General features: G+C 38.0%; 14 protein-coding genes across 14 annotated transcripts; 5 read left to right on the top strand and 9 right to left on the bottom strand.

The window, feature by feature from the left end:
• Positions 1-432: 432 nt before the first annotated feature.
• Positions 433-1,695, top strand: FDP41_008222 (uncharacterized protein; the record flags this gene model as incomplete). Its single annotated transcript, XM_044712053.1, has 1 exon — positions 433-1,695. The coding sequence occupies one exon, from the start codon at positions 433-435 to the stop codon at positions 1,693-1,695; it is 1,263 nt and encodes a 420-aa protein (XP_044558231.1).
• An 88-nt stretch (positions 1,696-1,783) lies between these two features.
• FDP41_008223 (uncharacterized protein) lies at positions 1,784-4,745 on the bottom strand (the record flags this gene model as incomplete). Its single annotated transcript, XM_044712054.1, has 5 exons — positions 1,784-2,457; positions 2,688-3,466; positions 3,634-3,862; positions 4,045-4,311; positions 4,586-4,745. The coding sequence occupies 5 exons, from the start codon at positions 4,743-4,745 to the stop codon at positions 1,784-1,786; spliced, it is 2,109 nt and encodes a 702-aa protein (XP_044558232.1).
• Positions 4,746-5,348: 603 nt separating this feature from the next.
• On the top strand, positions 5,349-7,246 carry FDP41_008224 (uncharacterized protein; the record flags this gene model as incomplete). Its single annotated transcript, XM_044712055.1, has 2 exons — positions 5,349-6,001; positions 6,079-7,246. 2 exons carry the CDS (start codon positions 5,349-5,351, stop codon positions 7,244-7,246), a joined length of 1,821 nt encoding a protein of 606 aa, XP_044558233.1.
• Positions 7,247-7,675: 429 nt separating this feature from the next.
• FDP41_008225 (uncharacterized protein) lies at positions 7,676-9,595 on the top strand (the record flags this gene model as incomplete). Its single annotated transcript, XM_044712056.1, has 1 exon — positions 7,676-9,595. The coding sequence occupies one exon, from the start codon at positions 7,676-7,678 to the stop codon at positions 9,593-9,595; it is 1,920 nt and encodes a 639-aa protein (XP_044558234.1).
• A 101-nt stretch (positions 9,596-9,696) lies between these two features.
• Positions 9,697-11,588, bottom strand: FDP41_008226 (uncharacterized protein; the record flags this gene model as incomplete). The annotated part of the gene is made up of 2 exons (XM_044712057.1): positions 9,697-10,025; positions 10,127-11,588. 2 exons carry the CDS (start codon positions 11,586-11,588, stop codon positions 9,697-9,699), a joined length of 1,791 nt encoding a protein of 596 aa, XP_044558235.1.
• A 148-nt stretch (positions 11,589-11,736) lies between these two features.
• FDP41_008227 (uncharacterized protein) lies at positions 11,737-12,558 on the bottom strand (the record flags this gene model as incomplete). The annotated part of the gene is made up of 1 exon (XM_044712058.1): positions 11,737-12,558. One exon carries the CDS (start codon positions 12,556-12,558, stop codon positions 11,737-11,739), a length of 822 nt encoding a protein of 273 aa, XP_044558236.1.
• Positions 12,559-12,686: 128 nt separating this feature from the next.
• On the top strand, positions 12,687-13,820 carry FDP41_008228 (uncharacterized protein; the record flags this gene model as incomplete). Its single annotated transcript, XM_044712059.1, has 1 exon — positions 12,687-13,820. The coding sequence occupies one exon, from the start codon at positions 12,687-12,689 to the stop codon at positions 13,818-13,820; it is 1,134 nt and encodes a 377-aa protein (XP_044558237.1).
• A 229-nt stretch (positions 13,821-14,049) lies between these two features.
• On the bottom strand, positions 14,050-14,544 carry FDP41_008229 (uncharacterized protein; the record flags this gene model as incomplete). The annotated part of the gene is made up of 1 exon (XM_044712060.1): positions 14,050-14,544. One exon carries the CDS (start codon positions 14,542-14,544, stop codon positions 14,050-14,052), a length of 495 nt encoding a protein of 164 aa, XP_044558238.1.
• A 207-nt stretch (positions 14,545-14,751) lies between these two features.
• On the bottom strand, positions 14,752-15,966 carry FDP41_008230 (uncharacterized protein; the record flags this gene model as incomplete). Its single annotated transcript, XM_044712062.1, has 1 exon — positions 14,752-15,966. The coding sequence occupies one exon, from the start codon at positions 15,964-15,966 to the stop codon at positions 14,752-14,754; it is 1,215 nt and encodes a 404-aa protein (XP_044558239.1).
• A 131-nt stretch (positions 15,967-16,097) lies between these two features.
• Positions 16,098-17,275, bottom strand: FDP41_008231 (uncharacterized protein; the record flags this gene model as incomplete). Its single annotated transcript, XM_044712063.1, has 3 exons — positions 16,098-16,832; positions 16,988-17,078; positions 17,136-17,275. The coding sequence occupies 3 exons, from the start codon at positions 17,273-17,275 to the stop codon at positions 16,098-16,100; spliced, it is 966 nt and encodes a 321-aa protein (XP_044558240.1).
• A 117-nt stretch (positions 17,276-17,392) lies between these two features.
• FDP41_008232 (uncharacterized protein) lies at positions 17,393-18,307 on the top strand (the record flags this gene model as incomplete). Its single annotated transcript, XM_044712064.1, has 1 exon — positions 17,393-18,307. One exon carries the CDS (start codon positions 17,393-17,395, stop codon positions 18,305-18,307), a length of 915 nt encoding a protein of 304 aa, XP_044558241.1.
• A 62-nt stretch (positions 18,308-18,369) lies between these two features.
• FDP41_008233 (uncharacterized protein) lies at positions 18,370-19,662 on the bottom strand (the record flags this gene model as incomplete). Its single annotated transcript, XM_044712065.1, has 1 exon — positions 18,370-19,662. One exon carries the CDS (start codon positions 19,660-19,662, stop codon positions 18,370-18,372), a length of 1,293 nt encoding a protein of 430 aa, XP_044558242.1.
• Positions 19,663-19,836: 174 nt separating this feature from the next.
• FDP41_008234 (uncharacterized protein) lies at positions 19,837-21,219 on the bottom strand (the record flags this gene model as incomplete). Its single annotated transcript, XM_044712066.1, has 3 exons — positions 19,837-20,304; positions 20,407-20,681; positions 20,727-21,219. The coding sequence occupies 3 exons, from the start codon at positions 21,217-21,219 to the stop codon at positions 19,837-19,839; spliced, it is 1,236 nt and encodes a 411-aa protein (XP_044558243.1).
• Positions 21,220-21,244: 25 nt separating this feature from the next.
• Positions 21,245-22,504, bottom strand: FDP41_008235 (uncharacterized protein; the record flags this gene model as incomplete). The annotated part of the gene is made up of 1 exon (XM_044712067.1): positions 21,245-22,504. One exon carries the CDS (start codon positions 22,502-22,504, stop codon positions 21,245-21,247), a length of 1,260 nt encoding a protein of 419 aa, XP_044558244.1.
• Between the last annotated feature and the right edge of the window lie 318 nt (positions 22,505-22,822).

Raw genomic sequence — 22,822 nt, forward strand, 5'->3', positions numbered from 1 at the left:
AATCTGTGCAGTCATGAAAACCCATCGAGCCCTGATTGCGGTTTTCGGTGCAGATGCAACAAGAGTGCTGGCCATGACGGAAAGCATCGGTGTGGAAAAGGTCATCGTTGGTAGTAGTCTTCTGTTCATGTATATATATATATATATATATATATATATATATAAATAAAGAACGTTGTTTTTCCAGAATGGTTGATGTTGCAATAGTAATTCAAAGCAACTTAATAACTTCACAGTAACTACCTCTCAAATCGAGAGTCCACTCTACGGTCAACCTGAACAATCCAAAACTAAAAAAATATCCTCCTCTCCTCTTGAAGATGGATTTCCTCTTCAAAAAGTCAACTGAGAGGTAAGGGTTAGATGTTTTCAACTAACGTTCGTACGAATAATAGATCAGCAACAACTCTCAAGACAAACATACTGCGGGTAATGAGCCAACTTTCTCCTTTAAATTCAGGTATGTTTTCAAGAGGAATTCCAATAGCAAACGGACGTAATCTTGCAGTGAGCCTTCATCCAACTTTTAGCTTTCTTGATAATGAAAGAACAAGTTCTCCCAATCAGGCGGAATCACCCACTCATCAATCCGCCAATAATTCTTTCAGCTTCCTCTTTAAGGACACCAATTCTAATCACTCTTCAAGCAATGATCTTCCAACCTTCATGAAGTCTTTTTTAAACTGCTCCCAAAATGATAAGACTGAAACAGGTAATGTTATTAATGAAGAAGAGTCAGCCATCGGCCAATCTTCTGTTTTCCGTTCTTCCATTCAAGATGAAGCAGCCTCAAATCCTCAAGGAGGAACCAGCACAGGCAAACGATCAAATCAAGAATCCAGTTCGGGAGAGAACAATGCGAATGACACCACCTGTAGTACTCACCAGCCTTCTCAATCCATGACTGGATCTGCATCAAACGGCCAGGACAATCCCTCACAACAGGGTCCACCAAGCAAAAAGCTAAAGACAACCACTTTGAATGCTCATTCCTCGGAGAGCACCAGCGCTCCTCTCACTGTGCAACAGGCAAACCCGTCTACACAAAAACAACCTCCATTTGTGAGAAACGAAGGGAATGTTCTTCCATTCTCGACCCAGAAATTTTCGTTGAATGCAGCCCAGAGACAACAATCAGGGGATCAGGTTTCTACTCCAAAGAAAAACACTGCTGAAAGAAACTCGCCATCTTCTCAAAACAACAGTTCAACTCCAAGTCGATCCAGCCTTTCAGCAATGTCACCTCCACCAAACAAGCCAAATGCTTCGGCAAGAACTGGGCATACTTCCTCAAAAACCTCTTTGGCATCACTTGATCAATCACCATTAAAGACACCTTCTCCATCTCAACCAAGCAAGCCTAACCAAGTGCCAGGGGCTTCAAATGCTCAAGACAATCTCAATTTATCTTTTGAAAGAACCGAGAAGATTGTCTCCAAGCATAGAACTGAGTTGGACGATTTGAAACTTGTTGAGAACCAGTTGAACGGTGTGAAGAGAAAGGACTCTGAGATGACGAAAACAATGGAAGATCTCCATGCCAAGATGCTAGAGCACAGCGACACCCTTAGAGCTCTATCCCTTAAGATCTCTATCCTCACCAACAAGCTACTCCTTGCCGACAGTCCTGCCTTTAGAGAGAGCATTGACAAGCTTCACCTCAAATATGCCGACCTTCTCAATCATAATCCTTAGAAATGAATGCCATTCATACACCAACGAATTTGATATTTGTGAATAATTTCACAGAGTTTATATGAATAATACATACTATGAGTATATTTTAAGTATAGGTCAAATCCACCAACGCCTTCAGTCCTGCCAATTTAAGCAAAGCAATGAAGATTCCCATGATTCCTTCACCTGCAATTAAACCGCTACTGACGGCAAAGAAATACTTATTATTCGTTTCTGGCCATCGTCGTTTCCATATTGTAAATAACATTGCACCAATAAACATGGTAATAGACTGTTTTGGTGGAACAATCATGCCAATACCAAATGCAAGAGCGCTTGGGAAATATTGAACCCAATTTGGTTTCACAATTTGTACAATCTTGTAAATGACAGTGACTACCATACCAAACACAACACCAGCGATGATACCATAAACACTATTCGTTGGTAATCCGCTTGTTCCCTTACTCAATACTTCAGCAACTGCTTTCCAAGCATGCGCAGCTGGTGCAGGGAATGAAGATGATCCAATCGTATACGCAGTATCATAGAGTTTGTAAATTGGAATGCATGTGATGATACCCACCACGATACCTATAATTTGTGCAAAGAATTGTTTTCGTGGAGCAACTCCAATCATGTAACCAGCTTTCAAGTCATGCATCATATCACCTGCTTGACTGGCACCAGCAGAAATGATACCAGCGCTGAGAATGTTGGTCGCAACTTGCTTTGGTGCAACACCTGCAAACACAAATTGACCCACCTTACCCATACCACCTGAGTTGTAGTATTCGTAGTAGGTGAGTTGTATTATTAGTATTGTTGTTAAAAGAATTAGTATTAGTATAATATTGTTGGTATTCGTAGAATTATCATTATTCAGGGATCGAGTGAACAAAATAGCAGCACATCACATTCATCGTTATTGATTCACATCATGTGAACCCAAAGTAAATATAAAACTCTTTCTCAACACCCACACACGCATGTGCTGTTAAAATACTTACCAACTGGGTTGATATCGGTTTCACCTGTAGCTCTCGTTGCAACAATCGACAAAATAGCACTCAATGGAATGGCCAACAAGACAAAATACCATTTCAAATCAAAAACGAAATGACCAATAATCATCAATAAAGTCGATGAAAAAATTAATCCGATAAAGCAATACCACCATGGAATCATGTGAGAATCTAATTCATACTGTTCATGATCCATAATGACACGCTCTCCAAAGTGTCTCTGAACTGTTCTTCCAGAGCCACGAATAGCCACTCTTCGAACCAATCCAACCAATGCTTGCCAAATAATTTTCGTTAAAAACAATAATTGAACAAAGGAATCAGCCGTCATGATGGCAACACCAACCCAGAGAGTCCATCCACGTGCACCACTAAAGGAAGAAACTGGTCCTTTGGTCCATCCATTTGCATCCACAATTGGAGCCAAAATTCCCCATCCAACAATTGCTCCCAATAATAAACTGGCTGTGCTACGAGGACCACTTAACATTCCACCTCCAATCATTAAGGGATCCATATATAAGGTAAATCCATAATCATGGAGAATTTTAGGCATTGGAGGTTGTGCAATGGGAGGCACGAGAAATATGATAAAGGAATAGAAAGCAGAGAAAACACCCCAAAAAACGAGCATTCTTGCTTTTTTCACAGTTTCATAACCTTGTGCAAACATGGATTTGATGGTAGCTGCAGTGGCTGTACCAGTAGGAAATCTGAGCTTTTCAATGACAATCAAATGTTTTCGGAGAGGAACTGCAAAATATCTATTATAATGGTTTGTGATCAAGTGTTGTTCAAATAATATTATTTGGTCATATGTACACATGCACACACACGCATATGTGGACACACGTTGTTCATGAAAACACAAATGTATAGGAATAACAACATTGATTCAAATCAAATGAGAGGATTCTAAAAAAGTACTTACACTCCAAAGAAGGCCACACTCAATGCCCACAAATACAATTCACCCACGTTGTATTGAAATCCGAGTAATTTAAGAGCTGGAATAGAGCTCACTAATCCAGCTGTTGAGGCCATAGTACCAGCGCTCGAGGCTGCTGTTGTCGTAATAATTGTTTCATATTTTGTGAAAGGGCGACTTGGCCTAAATAATTTGAAAACTCCAATGCTCAAAATTGACGCAAAAATGCTTCCTAAACATTGTTAGAGTAAGTTGTCAAATAATGTGACGTGAGCATTTCATTATTATCAAATATATTCGATGCAACAAAATATTCATGCATGTATTAATGCATACATCGACAATATGGATGTGGTGGTTGTTCATCATCACATAATTGTCAAAAATCAACACACATCCACCACAATAACTTACCTCCTTGTGTCCAACCAGTTCTCAAGCCAAAATTGACATTCATAGCACCAACCAAAATTCCAATCAATGCACCAACAGCAATTGAACGAAAAGTAAATTCTCCTCTCTCTTTGAATCTACCAACTTCTGTTGTGTCATTTTCATCAAATTCTTCTTCATCATCGTCATTGGCTGTTTCTTCATTGGGGTTGTCTTGCTGAGCAGAAGAAGTTTTGAGAGTACTTTCATCGTTCATTCGTCGTTCATGCTCATCGAAATGATCGGTCGCTGTGGTTTGTGTCATATGCAATGGTATGCGATGTTGGCGTTTGGTAAAATTACAATTGTACAACCATGATGAGTAGTGACATTATGTTTTTTAGTTCATTATTTCGGGTATGAAAATTATTATCATGGAATTAATTGCGTGATGGTACAATAGGATATTAGGCAATTGTGTTTGAACACATAAATCATCCATTGATGTTGTTTTTGTTGTTCAACATTAAATAATTCATCATCATCATATATATATTTGATACCATTATTCATCAATACAAACTTTTTCTAACCAAATGATCATCATCATCATCTCCATCCAATAACACATATCCTGTTGATACCTTTCCACCATTATGTACAATAATATGATCCGATGTAGGTTGATCGATAATTTCAGACTGTTGATGAGCTGAATCTACCCGATCACCTTCATTCGACATTTTTCTTCTGACTTGTGATTGGAGAGAAATTTCTCGAAACGTAAAACACTTCAAACTTCGGACCCGATTAATTCTTATATTTCAAAGGATTCATACTCAGTGATGATGATGAGGCAGGCTTACTCAGAGAGTGGTGAGAATGATTTTTGTTGGACAACTCCTTGAGCATTCTTCAGCTGTTCCGGCCTTTTGAGTGCGTTTAGTCTATCAATTTCATCACCACTCAAATGAAATTCATAGCCTTTCAACATTTACCCAAAAGATGATGATGTTGAGTCTCCATGTTGTGCATCATCACCCACAAGAACGAAATTTGGTTCATGGGTCATTCGTATGACATCGTTAAACAAAACGCCTCAACGGCTACCCCTCAGCAAGCACCAAAAAATATCAACAAGATATTACTGTGTTGGTATTTTGAGTCGCTCTGTCCTCCTCGTCGTTTGAAAAAGGCCAAGATTTTATTTATTTTGCATTCATCATCATCACCACCACCACTACCGAATTGTGTCCATAACACTCTACAAACAATTATATAGTAGTGAGAATTGTATCATTATGTTGTTGGAAAGAATGAGAAAACAAGTCCGATACCAACTTTCAATGTCGGCCGGCACCCCATCATCATCGCCGTTAATGATGGCCAGCTCATTGTCATCATCATCATTGTCTGGAACAAACTCTCGGAATAAGAGTTCGTTTATTATTGGCACATCCATGCTCATGTTGATTGTGATTTTAATTATCGTGAGCCTATTATCATTGAGAACAGAGGCAGCATATTCTCCACCAGCATATAAACAACAATCCCTCGAAATGGATTACAATGTAAAGTCCAAAGTCAACCCTAACAATGCCCAATATGCATATGCCACATTGGTCAGTTCCGTGAGTTATCTGATGGGAGCCCTGGCCATGTACAAGAGTGTTTTGGATTTAGGAGGACAATACGATTTGGTACTCATTGTTACTGGTAAACGCATGAATGATATCGTCAAAAACATTGAAGCATATAGAAAAGATCCATTAATGAGTCGAGTGCATATCTTTATTGCTTCATATATTGATAATCCTAATATGAAGATTCCTGAACCTAGATTTATTGACACCTATAACAAACTTCACCTTTGGAAACTTGATCAATATGGTTATAAGAGAATTGTTTACATTGATGCTGATTGTATCGTATTCAAGAACGTTGATATTCTCTTCAACTGTGTGGGTCCCGTTTGTTCTGGAAGTGATATGGGCAATACGTAAGTGTTTTAGAATGATCATCAACATCAATTTGATAATATTCATGCATTTCATATGAAATTTTAATGGAATGTAGGGAATTTTTCAATGGAGGAATGATTGTTACAGAACCAAGTACAAAAGTCTACGAAGATATGATTTCAAAGATGGGATCACCAGCATACAAGAGCTATGATGGAGGAGAACAAGGATTTTTGAATTTATATTTTGACTTTCCTTACAAAGCTAAGGGCTGGGAATTAGAAAAAGAACTTGACGAGGCCAAAACAGAAGAAGAAAAGAAGGCCGTCATTGCAAAATATACGCCAGATGACGCCAAAGGAGTTTGGAGAATTCCTTACACTTGGAACACCGAAGTACCAATTTATTACTTTTTCAAATACGCCTGGCTAGTTCGTTTGAAGCGAAAGATCAGAGTTGTTCACTTTAATTTACCCATTAAGCCTTGGGTTTTCCTTTCATTCCCTGTTCTTGATGGTAGTTACTTTTGGTACAAGTATGTGGTCCAAATTCCACAATTCTCTATTGTTCCTCTTCCTCTTGTTGGCCTTCTCCTTGCTGAGATATTCTTTTTAATTTTCTCATTAACTCTCAGCAAGTCTCTATTCCCGCTGCTCCTGTCTATGCTTCTCCCAGAAAATTCTGGCTTGATTGGAACAATTCACTTTAAACTAGTTCGAATTTGGTCAAGTTTGAAAAATAAGAAAGGAGCAAAGAGACCAATTTCATTTTATGAGAGGGCTAAAAAGACGGTATTGCTGACCATTTGGCCAATTGCTACTGTGGCTATGACAGCACTATTCTCCTTCTTAATTTATTTCAATATGGTTGCCGATGCCTCCTATGATCCACATGCGCAATGGTTCTGTCTCTTATCCACTGTCACCATTTTCAGTGTGATATTTTTGTCTTTCTATCAACAATTTATGAGAGAGCAAACCAAACAATGCATACAAACTAATTTTGAACAGAGTCAATTACTAAGCGTTTCTGACGTAGCCACCCTCAACAAGAAAATCATTCCTTTCTTCTTTGCCTTCAAGTTGGCAGCAATTATTTTGCCAACAATTGACTTTTTGGCAGTGTGTGCCATTATTTACCTGACCAGAGGTCTCTTCCTTCTCAACGTACTTCTCATGGTTGTTTATGCTTTCTCCCATATTGCATTGGTGTGGTTTGTGTTGAAGAATTTAGGTAAACAAACCATCTATTCTACCTTCAGAGAACTGGTGAAAGTGCAATAATAAACCAACAGCCGTAACCTGTCAAATTTTTTTACACACATTTACCACAACCATAAATGAGCAAATGTGTTCTGAGATCTAAGTGACAAGATGTCCAATACCATTATTGAAGAAGTAATCACTGTAAATGATGAAGATTGGTGTACTAGCATTCCGAGATGATACATCTTTGAGGAGAAGTTTACCAATGGCTGCTACTGATCACGTCGACTTCAACATGTGATTCCGTTTTAAGGAACTTTTCAATCACGTAGAACCATCAAGGTTCCTTTGACAATTGATTTTTAAAAGTATGTTTTCAATCAGGCACTTAATTCTTTCTGAACAAAAGCGACAACAACCAACACGTGATCACAAAAGATCTTTCTGAAGCTTACTGAAGCTGTCTCTTGTCATCTGTCCCTCAATAATGATCACTCACGTAAAAAAATGGATCATTTGGAATTTGCCATACGAGATTTAGGCTTGCATCGCTATGGCATCACTCCCACCTTGCTCATAGCCCTCTCTGTGAGCACCATTCTCACCTCGATTGCATTGATCTTGATCTTTCGTAAACTCTCTCATCTTTCTCAATCCATTTCTTCTTCAACAACAACTTCAAGCAAAGAAAAGTCTCCTTCACGTTCGGATCCGATCAAGAAGGAAGAAGAAGAAGCAAGAAGAAATCAAACATTCTCTTCTGATGAACCATCATCCTCTTCTTCCTTCTCGATTCAAGTCCATCAAGATTCCGAATTACCTTCCGAACAAGAATGTATTCAACTATTGATTGAAAAGCACAAGTATTCAAGAGGAGGTTATTGTAGAGAGTTGAATCAAGTCGATTCGTCGTTTCCTCCTTCTCTGAGAGCTTTTTGGTCTCTCGGAGCTCATTCCACACGAATTTCCATTCATACTTGTTCATCATCATTATCATTCGAAAACAAAGAGAATTCCACAAAATTAAATTCTTCTCCGAGACGAGTGAACAAAGAACTGACTGTCAAACACATGAAACAAGCCACAGTGATTGGAGAACAGAAATTTAACAACATGAATGGAGTATTGAATTCGAGAGAGAGTTCTTCTTCAACTTCTGGCAATCGACGTCGATCCAGTCTCATGAATCGTTCCTCTTTGGGTGGTACGACTCACGGTGGTGTCACTGGAAATAACACAAACAGTCGTAATGTGATGGTTGCTTATGGAAATGAATGTGTGAATCATCGAGCTGAATTTATCTTACATTATCCATTGAAGAAGTATTTTGATCAATATGTGACAGTGGAGAGACTGGAATATCCGTATGTGGATCAGGGAAGCCGACCCTATTCGTGTCACGCTGATTCGTTAATGCCCTATTGTACAGAATTATTGGAAAAGACAATTGTGAAAAAGTCTCTCATGACCATCGATCAGTCATCATCCTTGACATGTCAAAAAACACTCTTTTGTGCACTTCCATTCTATTTATTTGGTGACACTCATTTTAAGGAAAGATTGTTGACCACTGCTTTTGATGAATGGACCTATGATCGAGTGTATATGTGTTTAGAAAATGTTTTACCAATTTTTAGTGTCGGTCAATGCAGTGGATTGAGTGTGGATTGTGGAGAGTTATTTTCAGTTTCATTACCAGTGTATGAAGGAATTGCTGTGAGACAAGCATTGGAAGCAATGCCAATTGCAGGACATACGATTGATTCTATTTTAAGAAACATGTTGGTGAGAAATCAATGCACTAATGACAGCTCTTTGAAATTTATGTCAAGTACTGAAAATGAAATTCTGAAAGATATTAAGGAAAAGATGTGTTATGTGAAAAATCCAAAATCTCGTGCGACCCTTTCATCACAGACTTTAACATATGAACTTCCTGACAAAAATATTCTCAGAATTCCAGATGAAGCAGCAAATATTCTTTCTGATTGTACCGAATTTTTATTTAACGCCAACTCAGATGAAACATATCTTGACAAGTGGTCACAAAATAATTCAATTCAAGAGTGTGTGGTTAAATCTTTAGAAAAATTGTCACGAGTGGAAAAGGAAGCAAAAGATACCATGATAAAGAATATTGTGTTGACTGGTGGCAGTTGCATGTTGAATGGTTTTGTGGATCGATTTGCATTTGAATTGGAGAATGCAATGAATCATAGTGACACGTTGCGAAAAACTTATACCAACAACAAGGGAGAGACCTCAGATCAGCAAGTGAATATCATGAAACGTTCTAGAAACGATTCTGTGATAATGGGAGCTGATATTTTCATGTCATTAAGCACTTTTGATGACTTGTGTGTGAATCGAGATGAATATGAAGAAAATGGAGAACGCTTTATTGTCACCACCAAATTTTCCATGTAAACTATGACCTTAACAAAGGTTAAAATTTAATTATTATAATTATTATTATTTATTTTTATAATCCAATTAAATTTGATACATTTTGATGTGATTGCAATCATTTATTTCTTGTCTGCATGTTTATCGAGGGATTGCTTCAAAATAGCCAAAAACAAGAAGGCTGGTATGAGCCAAATGAATAAAATCAACAGCAAGGTGTGAGAAGGAAGTTGTAACTTGCTCAGCAAGGCATAGATTCCACTCGTGATGGAAATTCCCAAGTACGTGAAGGTTGAGAAAAATCCCATAAATTCACACTTCTTATTGACTGGAATCAATTTGCTCATGAGACCACGTGCCACACTTGCATTCCAAGCATATAAAAATCCTACGAGAAGGAATTGCGCAAGAACTGCATATCGATTGACTTTTAGGGAGATGGTAACAAAAACTATTGAGTTAAGAATTATTTAGGCACATGTGGATATGTTTGAAAATCCGAGTCATCAATGATCAAAACAACAACACCTATACATGTTTGTATAAACTTACTGGAAAGTGTAAATGCACCAAATAACGAGTTTTGTGCTGCCAACACATAAATGTCATTAAATTTGAATAATCGCTCAAAAATAACACCTCCAATAACGCCTCCTACCATGGCAACTTTAAAATAAAGATTCAATAACACTTCTTGTTCCAATGAAAAGTGATAAATATCAATAAACAGTGGTCCTAAATAAATAGTCACAACAGTTCCAGCTGTGGAAAAGAATAAATACGAAAGAAGGAAAATCCAGCAATGGTAGTACTGTGTGTTTGTTCTCCAATTCACAAATGTCTCAGAAAGAGCCATAAACGAGTTCTTACAAACGGCAACAATTTTTCCTAATCCTCTGAGAGGTTTGGGTAATCGATTGAAAATTTGAGGAACCTCTAATTTCTTTTTCACAATGATAGAGGAAGAATTGAGTTCTGTCTCTGGATTTAGCGTCACTCGGTCCACACCATTTGGACTCAAAAACACAAAAAACGAAACTAAAATTGTGAAACAAGTGAATACAAGGACCCACCAGTTTTCTCGTGTAATTTCCCAAATATCTCCAGAAAATACACTTTTTGGTGTGAATGCTAAAATCAATAATCCCAACAAGTTCACTCCAAATCCAATAAAATTGCCTGACAAACTTAAAATCATCATATTCTTCTTGTCAAAACTTGGCAACAATGCATTATTATTCATGACAGAAAATCTCAAAAAGAACATGGCAAGAATATACACAACCTCACAAATTGCTAAATGTGTGGTCATGTCCTCACTTGTTGCATTTGGTAACTTGTCCGTAAAAAACAACCCTATCGTAGCAATAATCCCCAAATACATGGTCACCAACATGGAGGCCCTAATAATTTTCATGTTATCCACCAAAGATCCGAGAATAGGTAATGAAAGAGCACTGGCTAACGTTGTTACAGTATTCGTAATTGAAAACGCTGTGGAGTAGTCAGAACCTCCATTCACTGAAACATTATGTAGAATTTTCGGATATAAAGCTGAGTATACAATCGTATTCAAAACATTAAACACAATACTGAACGCGAGCCATCCAATTGAGCTCTTCACCACATGAAATAAATTCTGGGCTCTACTGATGGGTTGTTTTTTCAGAGCTGAACTCTGAGCTGGATCTTCTTCCGATAAATCACTAAAACTATCATGATGATCATAGGTATCTATTGTACCAGATTCTGATGGATATTTCTTGTTGTTGGACTCTTCATGATGATGGTGGTGATGGCTAGACCCAACGATAGGAAGAGGAGGTACCACACCCGATGATCTTGTGGAGAGTAATTGTTGTTCATTCATATTCCTAGTAGTGTTCGTGGTGGTTGGTGAGGATGATGCCGCGTTGTTGTTAATGCTGCTACTACCTCTATGGGTGGTTGTTGTTGTTGTTGTTGCATGGATCAAGAGGGGCGTTGAGGCATTGAATGTTTGTTGTTGAGCCATTTTTTGAATTTTGAATTTTCTTGAATTTCTCTTCTTTTGAAAATTGTCTAAAAGGTGTGTTCTTTCAACCCGCGTGAACACACAGAGAAATGATCCAGGAAAGAAACTAGTGAAATATTAATGTAGGTATAACATGTGTAGTGGTGATTTAATGAATGACACGACAATGTTCAATGAGTTCTGAAAGAAATAATTGTTCAGGATGAGATGCATTCTTTCGAAACACAAACACCTTAAAGTTGGATTCATGATCAGGTGAAATGAGAGTGGGATCAACTCCAATTAAATCTCTTCCAGTCACAGAAAGGAAGATGTGAGTTTTCATATCAATGCGTTGCAATGCTGTTAAATATTCAGAAATATCTTGAAGAACAGAAAGTTTTTCAAATCGAAATGGACCTGCTTGAATATTTCGAGAAGCATTTTCAAATAAGGAACATGTATTCCATTCAAAACCATGAATAAATTCGAGAAGAGCTTTGGGAATCTCCTGTCCAGCATGATAATATTCTTTTCGTAATCCTGTCATGTGTTTGTCATTTCTGGAAATTCCTTGTTTTTCAAGAACAGAATAGATGAGAGGAATTAATATTCTTTCTTGTCTCTGATAAGATGGTGTAGAAAAAGCATGATCAGAGACAGAAACTGATGGATAGGAATGAATTTGAGATTTGTTGGAGAGTGGAGGAAGGGTTCTGACAATGACTTTTCGAATTTCGCTCTTGTCAATCTCACCAGAATCTTGCAATAAAGAACAACTTAAAGTTTTAAAATAAGAATCTGACAAATGACTGCAACTATGACTCTTTTCAGAGTGAGACAATAATTGGCGATGTCTTTGTTTCTTTTTCCATTCAGTTTGATCTGAAAGGAGGGAATCATCATGATGATGATGAGAGGAGAAGTGAACCGCTTGATTTGATATTGAAGGACTAGGCTGATTCATGGTGCTTTGAGGAAGTGGTGACATTTTTTGTCATGAAATGTCATTCATTATTGTAAATTCAAATAAGGGTTTGTAATGGTAAAATGCCGCCAAAATTCGTTGGTTTACAGTTAGAGGGAGACTCCATAATTCAAAAATCAAATTTAAAAAAAATGTTTCCATTCACTGATACAGAGCAGAAGGAGAGATTGGCCATTGAGAGACGACGAATGGCTGAGGAGGAGCGGAAAAAGAGAATATTTGATCCAAAGGCAAGAACGATGGGAATCGATGTTTCGGGAATACAATCTCAAATTGAGGAGAAGGAGCAAGTAAAGAAGAGAGAACAAGAGAGAGACTTGTTCTTCGATAAGGTTGCTCTCACCAATGTCAAAGTAGCCAATATTATTGAGAAACAGCATAAGGACGCAAAAAAGCAATACCTAAAGGACATCAATGAATACAGACAAGCGGAACAGAAAGTTGAAACAAGAAGAGAGTTTGATTTGAATGATCCCGACTATTTGAAGAAGAGTAAACCAGCCCGAATTGGTGACAATGATCCAACATTAAGCATTTCTGGTGGTCAAATCATGCATGGAGAAGATCTTGGTATTAAAGAAAGAGTAAAAGCTCAGCAGCAACAATTAAGAACTTGGGTTTCGGAGCAAGTTGCCGAAAAAGAATTGATCAAGGAAAAGGAAGAATTGGAAAAGAAGCTCTTTGAGCAAAAAGAAATGGAAGTACAGTTGTTGGCATACGAGTTGAGACAAAAAGAGCAACAAATCAAGCAAGAAAAGGAAAAGCTAAGGAAGGAATTCAACATTGAGCAATGGAACGAAAAAGAGGAGCGTGAGAGGCTTATACGAGAAAAGGAAGAGCTTGACAAGCTGGAGGAGATACAAAACCAACTAAATAACCATGTTTTGAATGAGAGCTTCCATACAACCTTGCATGCCAGTGACCCTTCCAGATTTAGACCTGATCACTTTAAGCATTTGCGAGAGGATCAATATGAGCAAATTGAAAAAACAAGACAAGCTCAGTTACAGGAAATTCGAGAAAAACGGGATGTAGAAAGTCTAACTCAACACTATTGGGATAAAAAACGAATCTTAGAGGCTAAAATGGCAGTACTTGCTCAACGAGAACAGGAACGAGCAAAGAAGCAACAAGCAGCAGAGTTATTGGAATGTCACAAAAGACAAGCAGAGGAGAAGCGAATGAAAGAAAAGGCAATCAATCAGGTATATGCTAACCAAGTAACGGAGGACTTTTTTGATCGTTTCAATCAAAGTAGTCGCTAACACTTCAATGCTGCTGTAAATAAATAAATTTTTAAGTTAATTAGCCTCTAAATGGAAATCAAATTTGTACTCTCCTTCATTAAGGAACACATTACTAGCGACTACTTTGATTGACACGATCAAAGGAAATTTGTTAGTGTCACAATAATATATACTATGAAAATTAATATATTGTTGGATGTTATGTATGTTTACAATGTGAAATTTTGAAATAAAGAAAGGATTATTGTTATTTCTTGCATTCAATTTCAACTTTTTCATAATTATCATCAAGATAGCAAAATTTTGCGATTTTCGACATTTTTTCCTCCAATAATTGTTGATATCTATCGAGGTTGTAGTAATATTTATCCTGCAGGCATGCCTGTCCTTCTTTCGGAATATCTGGTAACAGGTTAGCGACTTGTGGTACTATTGGTTTAGCTTTTAGAGGTTGTGTATTTCGTTTCTTCCTAGTTGATGATGATGATGATGATTGCGTATGATGATTGGATGCCTTCTCCGATGCATCGGTTGGATTTTGTTTTCGTTTTCTCCCTGATGATGCTGTGCCGGCCGTGTTTTTGGCTGGCTTTGGAAGTGGTTGATCGGTTGCTTCAATACACTCAAGTCCCTTCTTTGTACATCGCTCACACGGTCGTTTCATGTCGCACCGAAGGTGAGCCTTTCTGCACCAATGGCATGCACGACCCACCTTTCCACGCCTATTCTCTCCTCGCGTCATTTTTTTTATGTTTGAAAATTTCACTTTTAAAAAATAGCATGAATGAGTTTATTCATTAGGCTTCTATTAGTGTAACATCAGAATGTTGGATTGCTAAATTTCTAAACATAAACCCTCAACAATAAATCAATTAGACTACAACTTGAAGATTGAACCAATCCACCAAACCACAACAATAACCATGCAAAGAGGAAATAACAACTGTGTTTAATCCTTCTTCATCTTTTTGAAGGTGTAGGTGGATGGACTGGCCACTTGAGGTGTCCTTCCAGAAGACAAGTAAGAAGATTTGCTTTGAAGAATCTCCTTTGCAGTCTTGAACTCATTCTTTTTGGGAGTTCCCTCACTCTCAAAAGTGTTTTGAGGTGCTTGATCATGAAAGGATGTCTTTCTCTTCAACAACCTCACATCAGGTGTTACAGGTGAAATGGTTGGTGCCAATGAAGTATTGACGCCAGCAGAGTTCGCACCATTCTTAACTTGTTTTTTGAAAGTAAATTGTCTTCTTGGCTCCAATTTGTTTGAAGAGGAAGCAAAGTGTGCTGAGAAAGGATTAGTGACCGTATTATTACTAGATGTGAGGACGTTCAAATCATCACTGGCAAGACTCTTTTCCGATGGTTTGCGATTCTGGGCAATCTCTTGGCTCAAATGTTGCAATTCGTCTTGCAAAGCATCTCTGAGCTTCCGTTTTGATTCTAGCTGTTGCGAAAGGTTGTGCTTTCTCTGCCTTAAATCTCTCAACTCAAGGTTGATGGCCTTCGTTTGTTCGTTACAGCGCTGCTGTTCTGCGAGTAGTGATTTGTCCATGCTCTCTCGATGTAAGTCTTTCATCTTCTCTGTATTGGCCTTCATGATGGCACTCAATTGTTCATCAAGATCATACAACGTGTCTTGCATTTGAGTGGTGTGTTCTGTACATTCGTTCAGTCTTTGTTCCATACTCTTTTTCCTTTCAGTCAACTCGGAAAAGGTGTTTCTAAGGGATATTGCCTCTTCCTTTAGGGTTTGTTTCATCTGATTGGCCCTTTGTAATTTGGTATTGTACTCTTGAAGTTTGAGAGCCATTTGATCAAGGGAAACATCGCATCTAGAACATGTTTCTTCAGTTAGTTTTTCTTCATCTTTACATGTGCATCTTACATGATTCCTTTCATGTTCCTTCATCTTGAATTTCCATTCCAACTCATTAATTCGTTGTTCAAGATGGGCTCTATGCTGTATTTGTTGTTCTATAAACTGCTTCGCCTGTTGGATATCAATCTGATGTTGTTCTAGCAAGGAAACCAGACGAGCCTTGTCTTTTGTTGCTTTGGTGCATGCTTTCGTGGTGAGTTCATAGTCCTTCTTCAATTTGTCCAAATTCAAACAAATGTCCTCAATGGAGAGTGAAGCCGTTGCAGAAGGCTCAATAAGGGACATTTTTTTAAAGGGCAACAAGAGGTTGGAAGCCATGATTAAGGATCACCTCCTGAGAGGCGCATGACATCTTTGCCCATCGATAACCTCAAGAAGATTAACTCTCTACTTTACAAGGGAAGAGATTGTTCACTTTAGTGAGAAGAGAAATTTCGAAGTTCTGCCATTCTTGCTTTGATCTTTTGAAGTGCCACTGATCCTCCTAATTCAATGGAAACTCCACACTCTTCTGGGAAGTCCGATGGGAAATCAGAATCTGTTGGATTAATTCGAATCAAGGTTCCTTTTGCCTTCTTAGAGGATTCATGAAAACGTGCCACCTTTGTTTCAGATTCCATACGAACAGTTGGTACTCCTTTTCCAGCTCCAATCTCAATCGTAACAAGATGAGAAGCTGAATCTGATTTGTACATGGCTCTCACAAATTGTGACAGTCGTTCCTCTTGGTCGTCACAGCGAGAAGAAATCCAATACGAATCGCCGAACATTAAAATATTGGGTCTTGCAAGAGCTCCACATTCTGGACATCGTGGCATACATTTAGCATCTACCTTAAATGTTTCAGGATCTACAAAAAGTGGATATCGTTGTTCAGGAGGACATTTTTGATTGTGTTGCTCAACTGTATAAATATTTTCATTGCATGGTTTTGTGCATTGCAAGTGTAAAATTGATCCATGACATTCGACAATCTTGTTGGCAGGAAATACTTGTGGAAAGTGACCATCTACATTGGATGTGAACACAAAGTAATCTTGAATGTGAGGTAATTGTGAAAATTCTTTTAAAATGTAATATCCTTCGTGTGGTTTTTTCGTAGTATACAGATCATAACGATGACCAAAAAATCCATGAGCTAACGTAGGATCCTTTATAATTATTATTATTATTGGTATTAATCATTCATTTAAAAAATCGAGGTATTAAAAATTAACATTGAATATTAAATTAATTAGTAATTAATAATAAAATAGTAATTCGTTGTTGTAATTTAATATATATAGATCTCATCAGAAAATCATACCTTGTCAAACCATTTCGGGTTACTCATTTGATGAAATTCCAGACCTAATTTTTGCATGGGAGGATATGCTTTCCAAAATCCATTCTTTCCTCTATCACAAATAATCTCTATTGCTTCGATCAACTCGGAAATGTCATCATAGACTTACCTGAAATCTGGCAAGCCACCATCTACTCCCATTCCTGCTCCAGCAGTAAAATAAAGATGAGATGCCGAGAGAATAGCCTTGGCAGCCTTATCAATGGCAACATCCACGAGCGAGGATGATGAGCTTGTCTTTGAAATCATTTTTTTCAAAAATGATCAAATTTGGATTTGCACGAGATTGTTTATTTGAAAACTCTTTTTAATAAGGAACAAAAAGAACAGTGTGTTCAACAACTTACAACTAGAGTGTGACAAAAAATGAAGATCATGACGTACAATATGTGGCTCACTGCACTCACGTTGAAAACACCACCACACAAAGCAGAGAGGATACAAGGGTTGTTGCATAATCTCGCAACTCAACCATCGGCTGAAGATGTGGATGTTATTGCTTTACAAGAAATGTTCACATTCGGGAGTAGTTGGTTGTTGCAAGGAAATACAGAATTGAGAGAGCAGTTGATAGAAGGAGCACGAAAACTTGGATTCACCCATGTGGCTTTATCAGATGAAGCAAAATTCCTGATGCAAGACTCGGGTTTGATGATTTTATCAAAGCATAAAATTGTTGATCATGAAAATTATATTTTCAAATATGCCAGCTGGACAGAATATATTGTTGCAAAAGGAATATTATATGCTTTGATTGAGAAGAATGGAGGTGATTTAAATGAGGATCGCGAATATGTGATGGTTTTTTGTGTACATATGGATGCTCACACGGATTCAGCAAGGAGAGAACAAATTAAAGAGCTCAAGCAGTTTGTAACGATGAAATTGGAAACAGCGGCCACAGAGAGAAATATTTCATTTCATGAAAATGGCAACAATCGAGTTGTTATTTGTGGAGATTACAATATCAATAGTTTAAGATCAACAGAAGGAAGCACCTATCGACTGTTGGCACAGGAGATGAGACAAATTACGAGTGACGTTTCATTAAGCAATGCATTTGGGGAGGAAGAAACGACACATCCTGTGACCTTTCCCACAAGGCTGTTTGGAGACTGGTGTTTGGATCATGTATTTGTTTCTAAAGGAAGCTGCCAAGTCAAGTATGAAGTGTTGCAGTGGAAAACTTCACCAAGTACGTCTGAAGAAGAATGCATTCCTGTGTCGGATCATTATGGTGTTTTGTGCATATTGGGATTGACAGTGTGCCTCTGTAAATAACAAGTTTCTCCTTTATTCTAGCTTGATTTAACTTCAAATAAAACAAATGTGTGTTTTTTGTTTTAGGCAAGTAGAGTGTAGTTTGAAAGAACGAGATCTGCAAAATCCAAACTCAAATTCGCTGCAATAAGCCGACATGCCTTAATACAACGCTTGATTTCGATATACCTATCAAAAGACATGAGAACTATACCAAAACAACTCTCTACCGCAACAATTCCTTCCCTTGCTTCATTGCAGAAGATCAAAGCCATTCCATGGCCATCCACGGCGCATTCTAGTTGTGTGACATGAATACCTGCCATGGTGATCTCCAAACTCTTTTTGAAAACTAACTCAAGTTGACTGGTATTCTTGGTATCTAGAACATTTCTGTATCTTCTAACTTTGCACAATATGTATTTCAAGTGGTGGGGTGAAAATACAAAATCTGCACTCGTACTGCATAGGACTTGACAATTTCTTGGATCAACATGGTCATCAGGAAGGCCATAGGAATCCAAAAAGCTGAAATTGAATGTAAAGGCTGCACAATCGACGCAGTATGGACCTGCTGCTGTCAAAAGAAACTTCATTTTGGAGTTGTATTCACAACAGAATGAACAAATACAACTTCTACAATCAAAACCTCGATGAATTTGATGACCTGCATCCAACGACCTTAATCCAGCAGTGTTCAAAATAAAATTCAAGTCGCCTACCATGGAATCAGTGGAACATAGGACTTGAGATTTGTGTGTGGAGTCGAGTGCAACAATCTCAGGTCGACTCAACTTCATTTCCAATCGTAATGTATAAGAAGCCATAAAACATCCACGAATATCCACCATACGCATTCGAGGCAAATAATTGCTACTCAAGGCTTTGGCTAATGGTCTCAAAGACGCCGACGTAATACATGTTCTTCTCAAAATGAGAGCCTCAGTGTTTGCAAGGAGCCCAGAATGTAAATAGTACAAGAGTTGGCGATCTGTAAGAGTCCAATCATCGGAAAAGTTCAACATTCTCCAATGCAGGGAGAGTGGGTTCAGAAAGAAATCATAGTATGTTGCTTTGGAAATAGGAGCAATGTATCGCTGAACATGCCTCATACTGAGGTAGGATGCAATGATTTGTAGAATCTCGTATGGGATGGTCCTTCCATGAAAGTCCAAGTAGTGTTTGAGCTCGGACACGTTATGCTCCCTTTGCTTACTTGAGGGTTCAGAGGCCTTCCAACAACAACTTGTTGATTGCATAATACGAGGAGTCTGGAAATCATTGATTTCATGATCCGATGATGATGATAATGCTGAATTACAAAGGTTATCATGGTTTGAAAACCCCTCGCTCGAATAGGCTATTGTATTTCCCATCCTTTCAAGATGTTATGGTCTATGTGTATTATAATGAGAAACGATTCGGTCTTCTCTTTTGTTTCTTCTATGAAGAAGCCTTCGATGACAAAGCCTTATGAGTGTATCCTTTAGATTTAAGGTAAGAAGAGCACTGCAGAGAATTTTTTAAAGACTTTCAATTGACCCAATTCGTTAACTGATGTTCGGGCTTAAGTTGGTGCAATCGTTTTCCTTATCATCATTGGTATTCGTTTCATCATAAATAACGTCGTGGTAATGATTGGTGTTGTCAATCAGCACAGCTTGATGATCTCCAACAATCATTTCATAATCTTCATCGTCATCACTGTCATTGAAAATGTCTTCGGAAATGTCTTCGAGTTCAGCCTCGGTACCTAATGCCTTTTCATAATTGTAGAACTTTTCCATTTGAATTCGTTTGGCATTGATGGCATCAACCAATAGGTCAGAAATACCCACTCGTGTTTTGTTACTAATTTCACGATAGGAGAAGAGCTTGAAACGATTCTTGTACTCTTCGCCTTGTTCTGTTTTGATGAGTTTGACTTGTTCGGAACCCTCTTCATCACGTAAATCGATTTTCATTCCAACAAGAATGATAGGTTTTGTTTTACTTTTTGCTCGAATTTCCCTAATGAGCTATATATTATGGAAGGTTATTGGAATATCGATTCCATGTCATGTTTGCATGGTTGTGGAAATAGCAATGAATGGCGACAAAGTACGGCACAAATCACTTACCTTCTTAGTTTTGCAGAAGGATTTCTTGTCGAAAATTGAAAAACACACAAAAAACATGTCCTCCTTAATAGAGTGACTCTTTAACAAGGATTTGTTTTCCTTGTTAATTTCTCTGAAATAAATGTAGTATGGTTCCTCGTCGTGCATGTGGAAAGAGTCATAGAGCCTTCTTGGTCCTACAACAAAACTTTCCAACAACAATGCAGGGTTATTACTACATCTTTTGATTAATAAACTCTTTCCAACTTCCTCAGTGCCAACCACAGTTACAAAAACTGAAATAACGTTATATCCACTCCATATGGTACTTTCAAACATACCTTGATTTTCAATATAGAGCTGTTTCAAATGCTTATAAGAAACCATTGAGAAATCCAGAGATAGTTCCGTACAAAGAGTTTCCCAAAAAGTATTATCGTCGGCAATATCTTTGAATTCCTTGCAAACTAATCGTAAGGAAAGTATAAATTTAAATTCTAAAAATTGAAACACGTAGTGCTTAATTTCTTGTGGAAGACAAGTAAGAAAAACACTATTCTGAATAATGGCTTGAGCTTGCTTGTCTGACGAGGCGGTATGAGGTGGACTAGAAGGGTGTTTTCGTGCCAAAAGAACAAGATTTTTAAAGCTCCTGCTAAATCTTCCCTTGTCATTTTGCTCATTTTCATTGTCGTTGATGATAAGAGCTCCTCCGGTTGCTGATGTGTCGTCAGATGTTTTAAATTCTTGATCATTATTATTGAACGACTTTGGAGAAAGTGTCTTCACTTTGGTTTTTGCACTAGATCCGGTATGTACAAATGGTTCACTCATGGCAGTGACAAACTTGGAAAAACTCTTAGCTCTCGACTTTTTTTTTGACAGTTGCATTCAAGTCTACAGTACCATTTCCCTCATTGTCCGCCCCAATTTCAAATTTTTTGAACCATTCTTCAAATTCAAGCATGTCAGGGTCTAGCTCTAGTTGTTCTTCTGTTGTCGTTGTTGTCAAAGATGTAGGAAGTATTTCATTATGTGCATTCGATAACATGTGTGCCTCGTGTAGAATCATGTCATCCGCTGCAGGTGGAGAAAAACACATAACGTCAGAATGGTCTGAATCCGAGATGATATCATCCACAAATCCGCGATAAAACTCGTCTGTAGACAATACTTTATCAGTACCTGTTGGTGTCGAGATCACAACTCGTGGCGAAGTGATAGTATTCTCTTCTGATGATGACAAGTTCTTTGGTGACAAATTTTTCTCCTCAGCTTGGAAAAAACCAAGCGTGTTCGTACTCTCTTCAAGATGATTGCCTGAAAGTTTGAGATGATGATTCCTCTTTTTCAATAAACTATGAAGTTGATGATATTGTTGAGGATTTTGATGTTGATCCACAATTGTGTAGTGACCTTGTGAATCCGATGATGATGGGTTTGTAACAGATAAAAGTAAACGGTGAACTCCATCACCTTGTTGGGGTTGCTTCTGTTTTGAAGTTGAATGAATATTTACATCTTCATGGTCGCCATTCATAACGGCCGTTAGTAGTTCTGATGATCCCGTATGATTGTTATTGCTCGTGTGGTGACGATGATCGTCCATATGACTCTCAAAATGAATACTATTGCTCGAAACATTGATGATGGATTGAGCCGAAGAAGACAAAGAGGAGGATGTTGAGGAGGATGGAGGAGAGTTGCCACCTGTTTTCTTCTTCATCATGTGATAACCTAGCCATGAAAGAAAAGATGAAGCCTTACCGTTGCTTCCTTGACGACTCAAAGGAACATGTTGAAAGATTCCCGATGCTGAAACGGCAGGCGAAGAAGAAGTGGGAGGAGAACTCGAGGAGGATGAGGTTGGAAGGAGAGTAAGAGTGGTGGTGGGGTGAGAAAGTTGTGTTCCAGTTATTCCGTTACTGATCGATTTTGAGGAAGTGGAGGAGTTGGAGAGGTGATTGTGGTGGTTGGTTTCACCATCATCATGAAGAGGAATAACGACATGCTGATGACGGACATTGTTACTGGAATCGTCCTCTTCATTATTGTTGTTGTTGTGGTGGTGGTGGTGGCTACTTTCATCCTTTCTTCTTCTTCGGAAAGAGAAGGGCATTATAGATCGGACAAGTCCTGTTTGATGAGATGATGATAGAATTGTCTTTTATGAAATATTGAAGATGAATGATGATTCTTTTGTTATTATTGTTATTGTACTATAGAGAAGGTCAAAATGAAATTAGAGATGTGCGTTGGGCATGATGATTCTAAGTGTTAGATGGCTGATGATTTTTCTTTTTTTTAAAGAACGTGTTGATAAGAGATGATCCCGAGAGAGAATGGTCGTAAAGGTGGTTTAAGTTTGGCGTTCTTATCTTGAGGTGTGTTTAGATGAAAATTTTTTGAGTCTGAGCTGTTGAGTGAAATCTTCCTT

Source organism: Naegleria fowleri (genome assembly GCF_008403515.1).
Source record: "Naegleria fowleri strain ATCC 30894 chromosome Unknown tig60, whole genome shotgun sequence".
Taxonomy (NCBI): Eukaryota; Heterolobosea; class Eutetramitea; order Acrasida; family Naegleriidae; genus Naegleria; species Naegleria fowleri.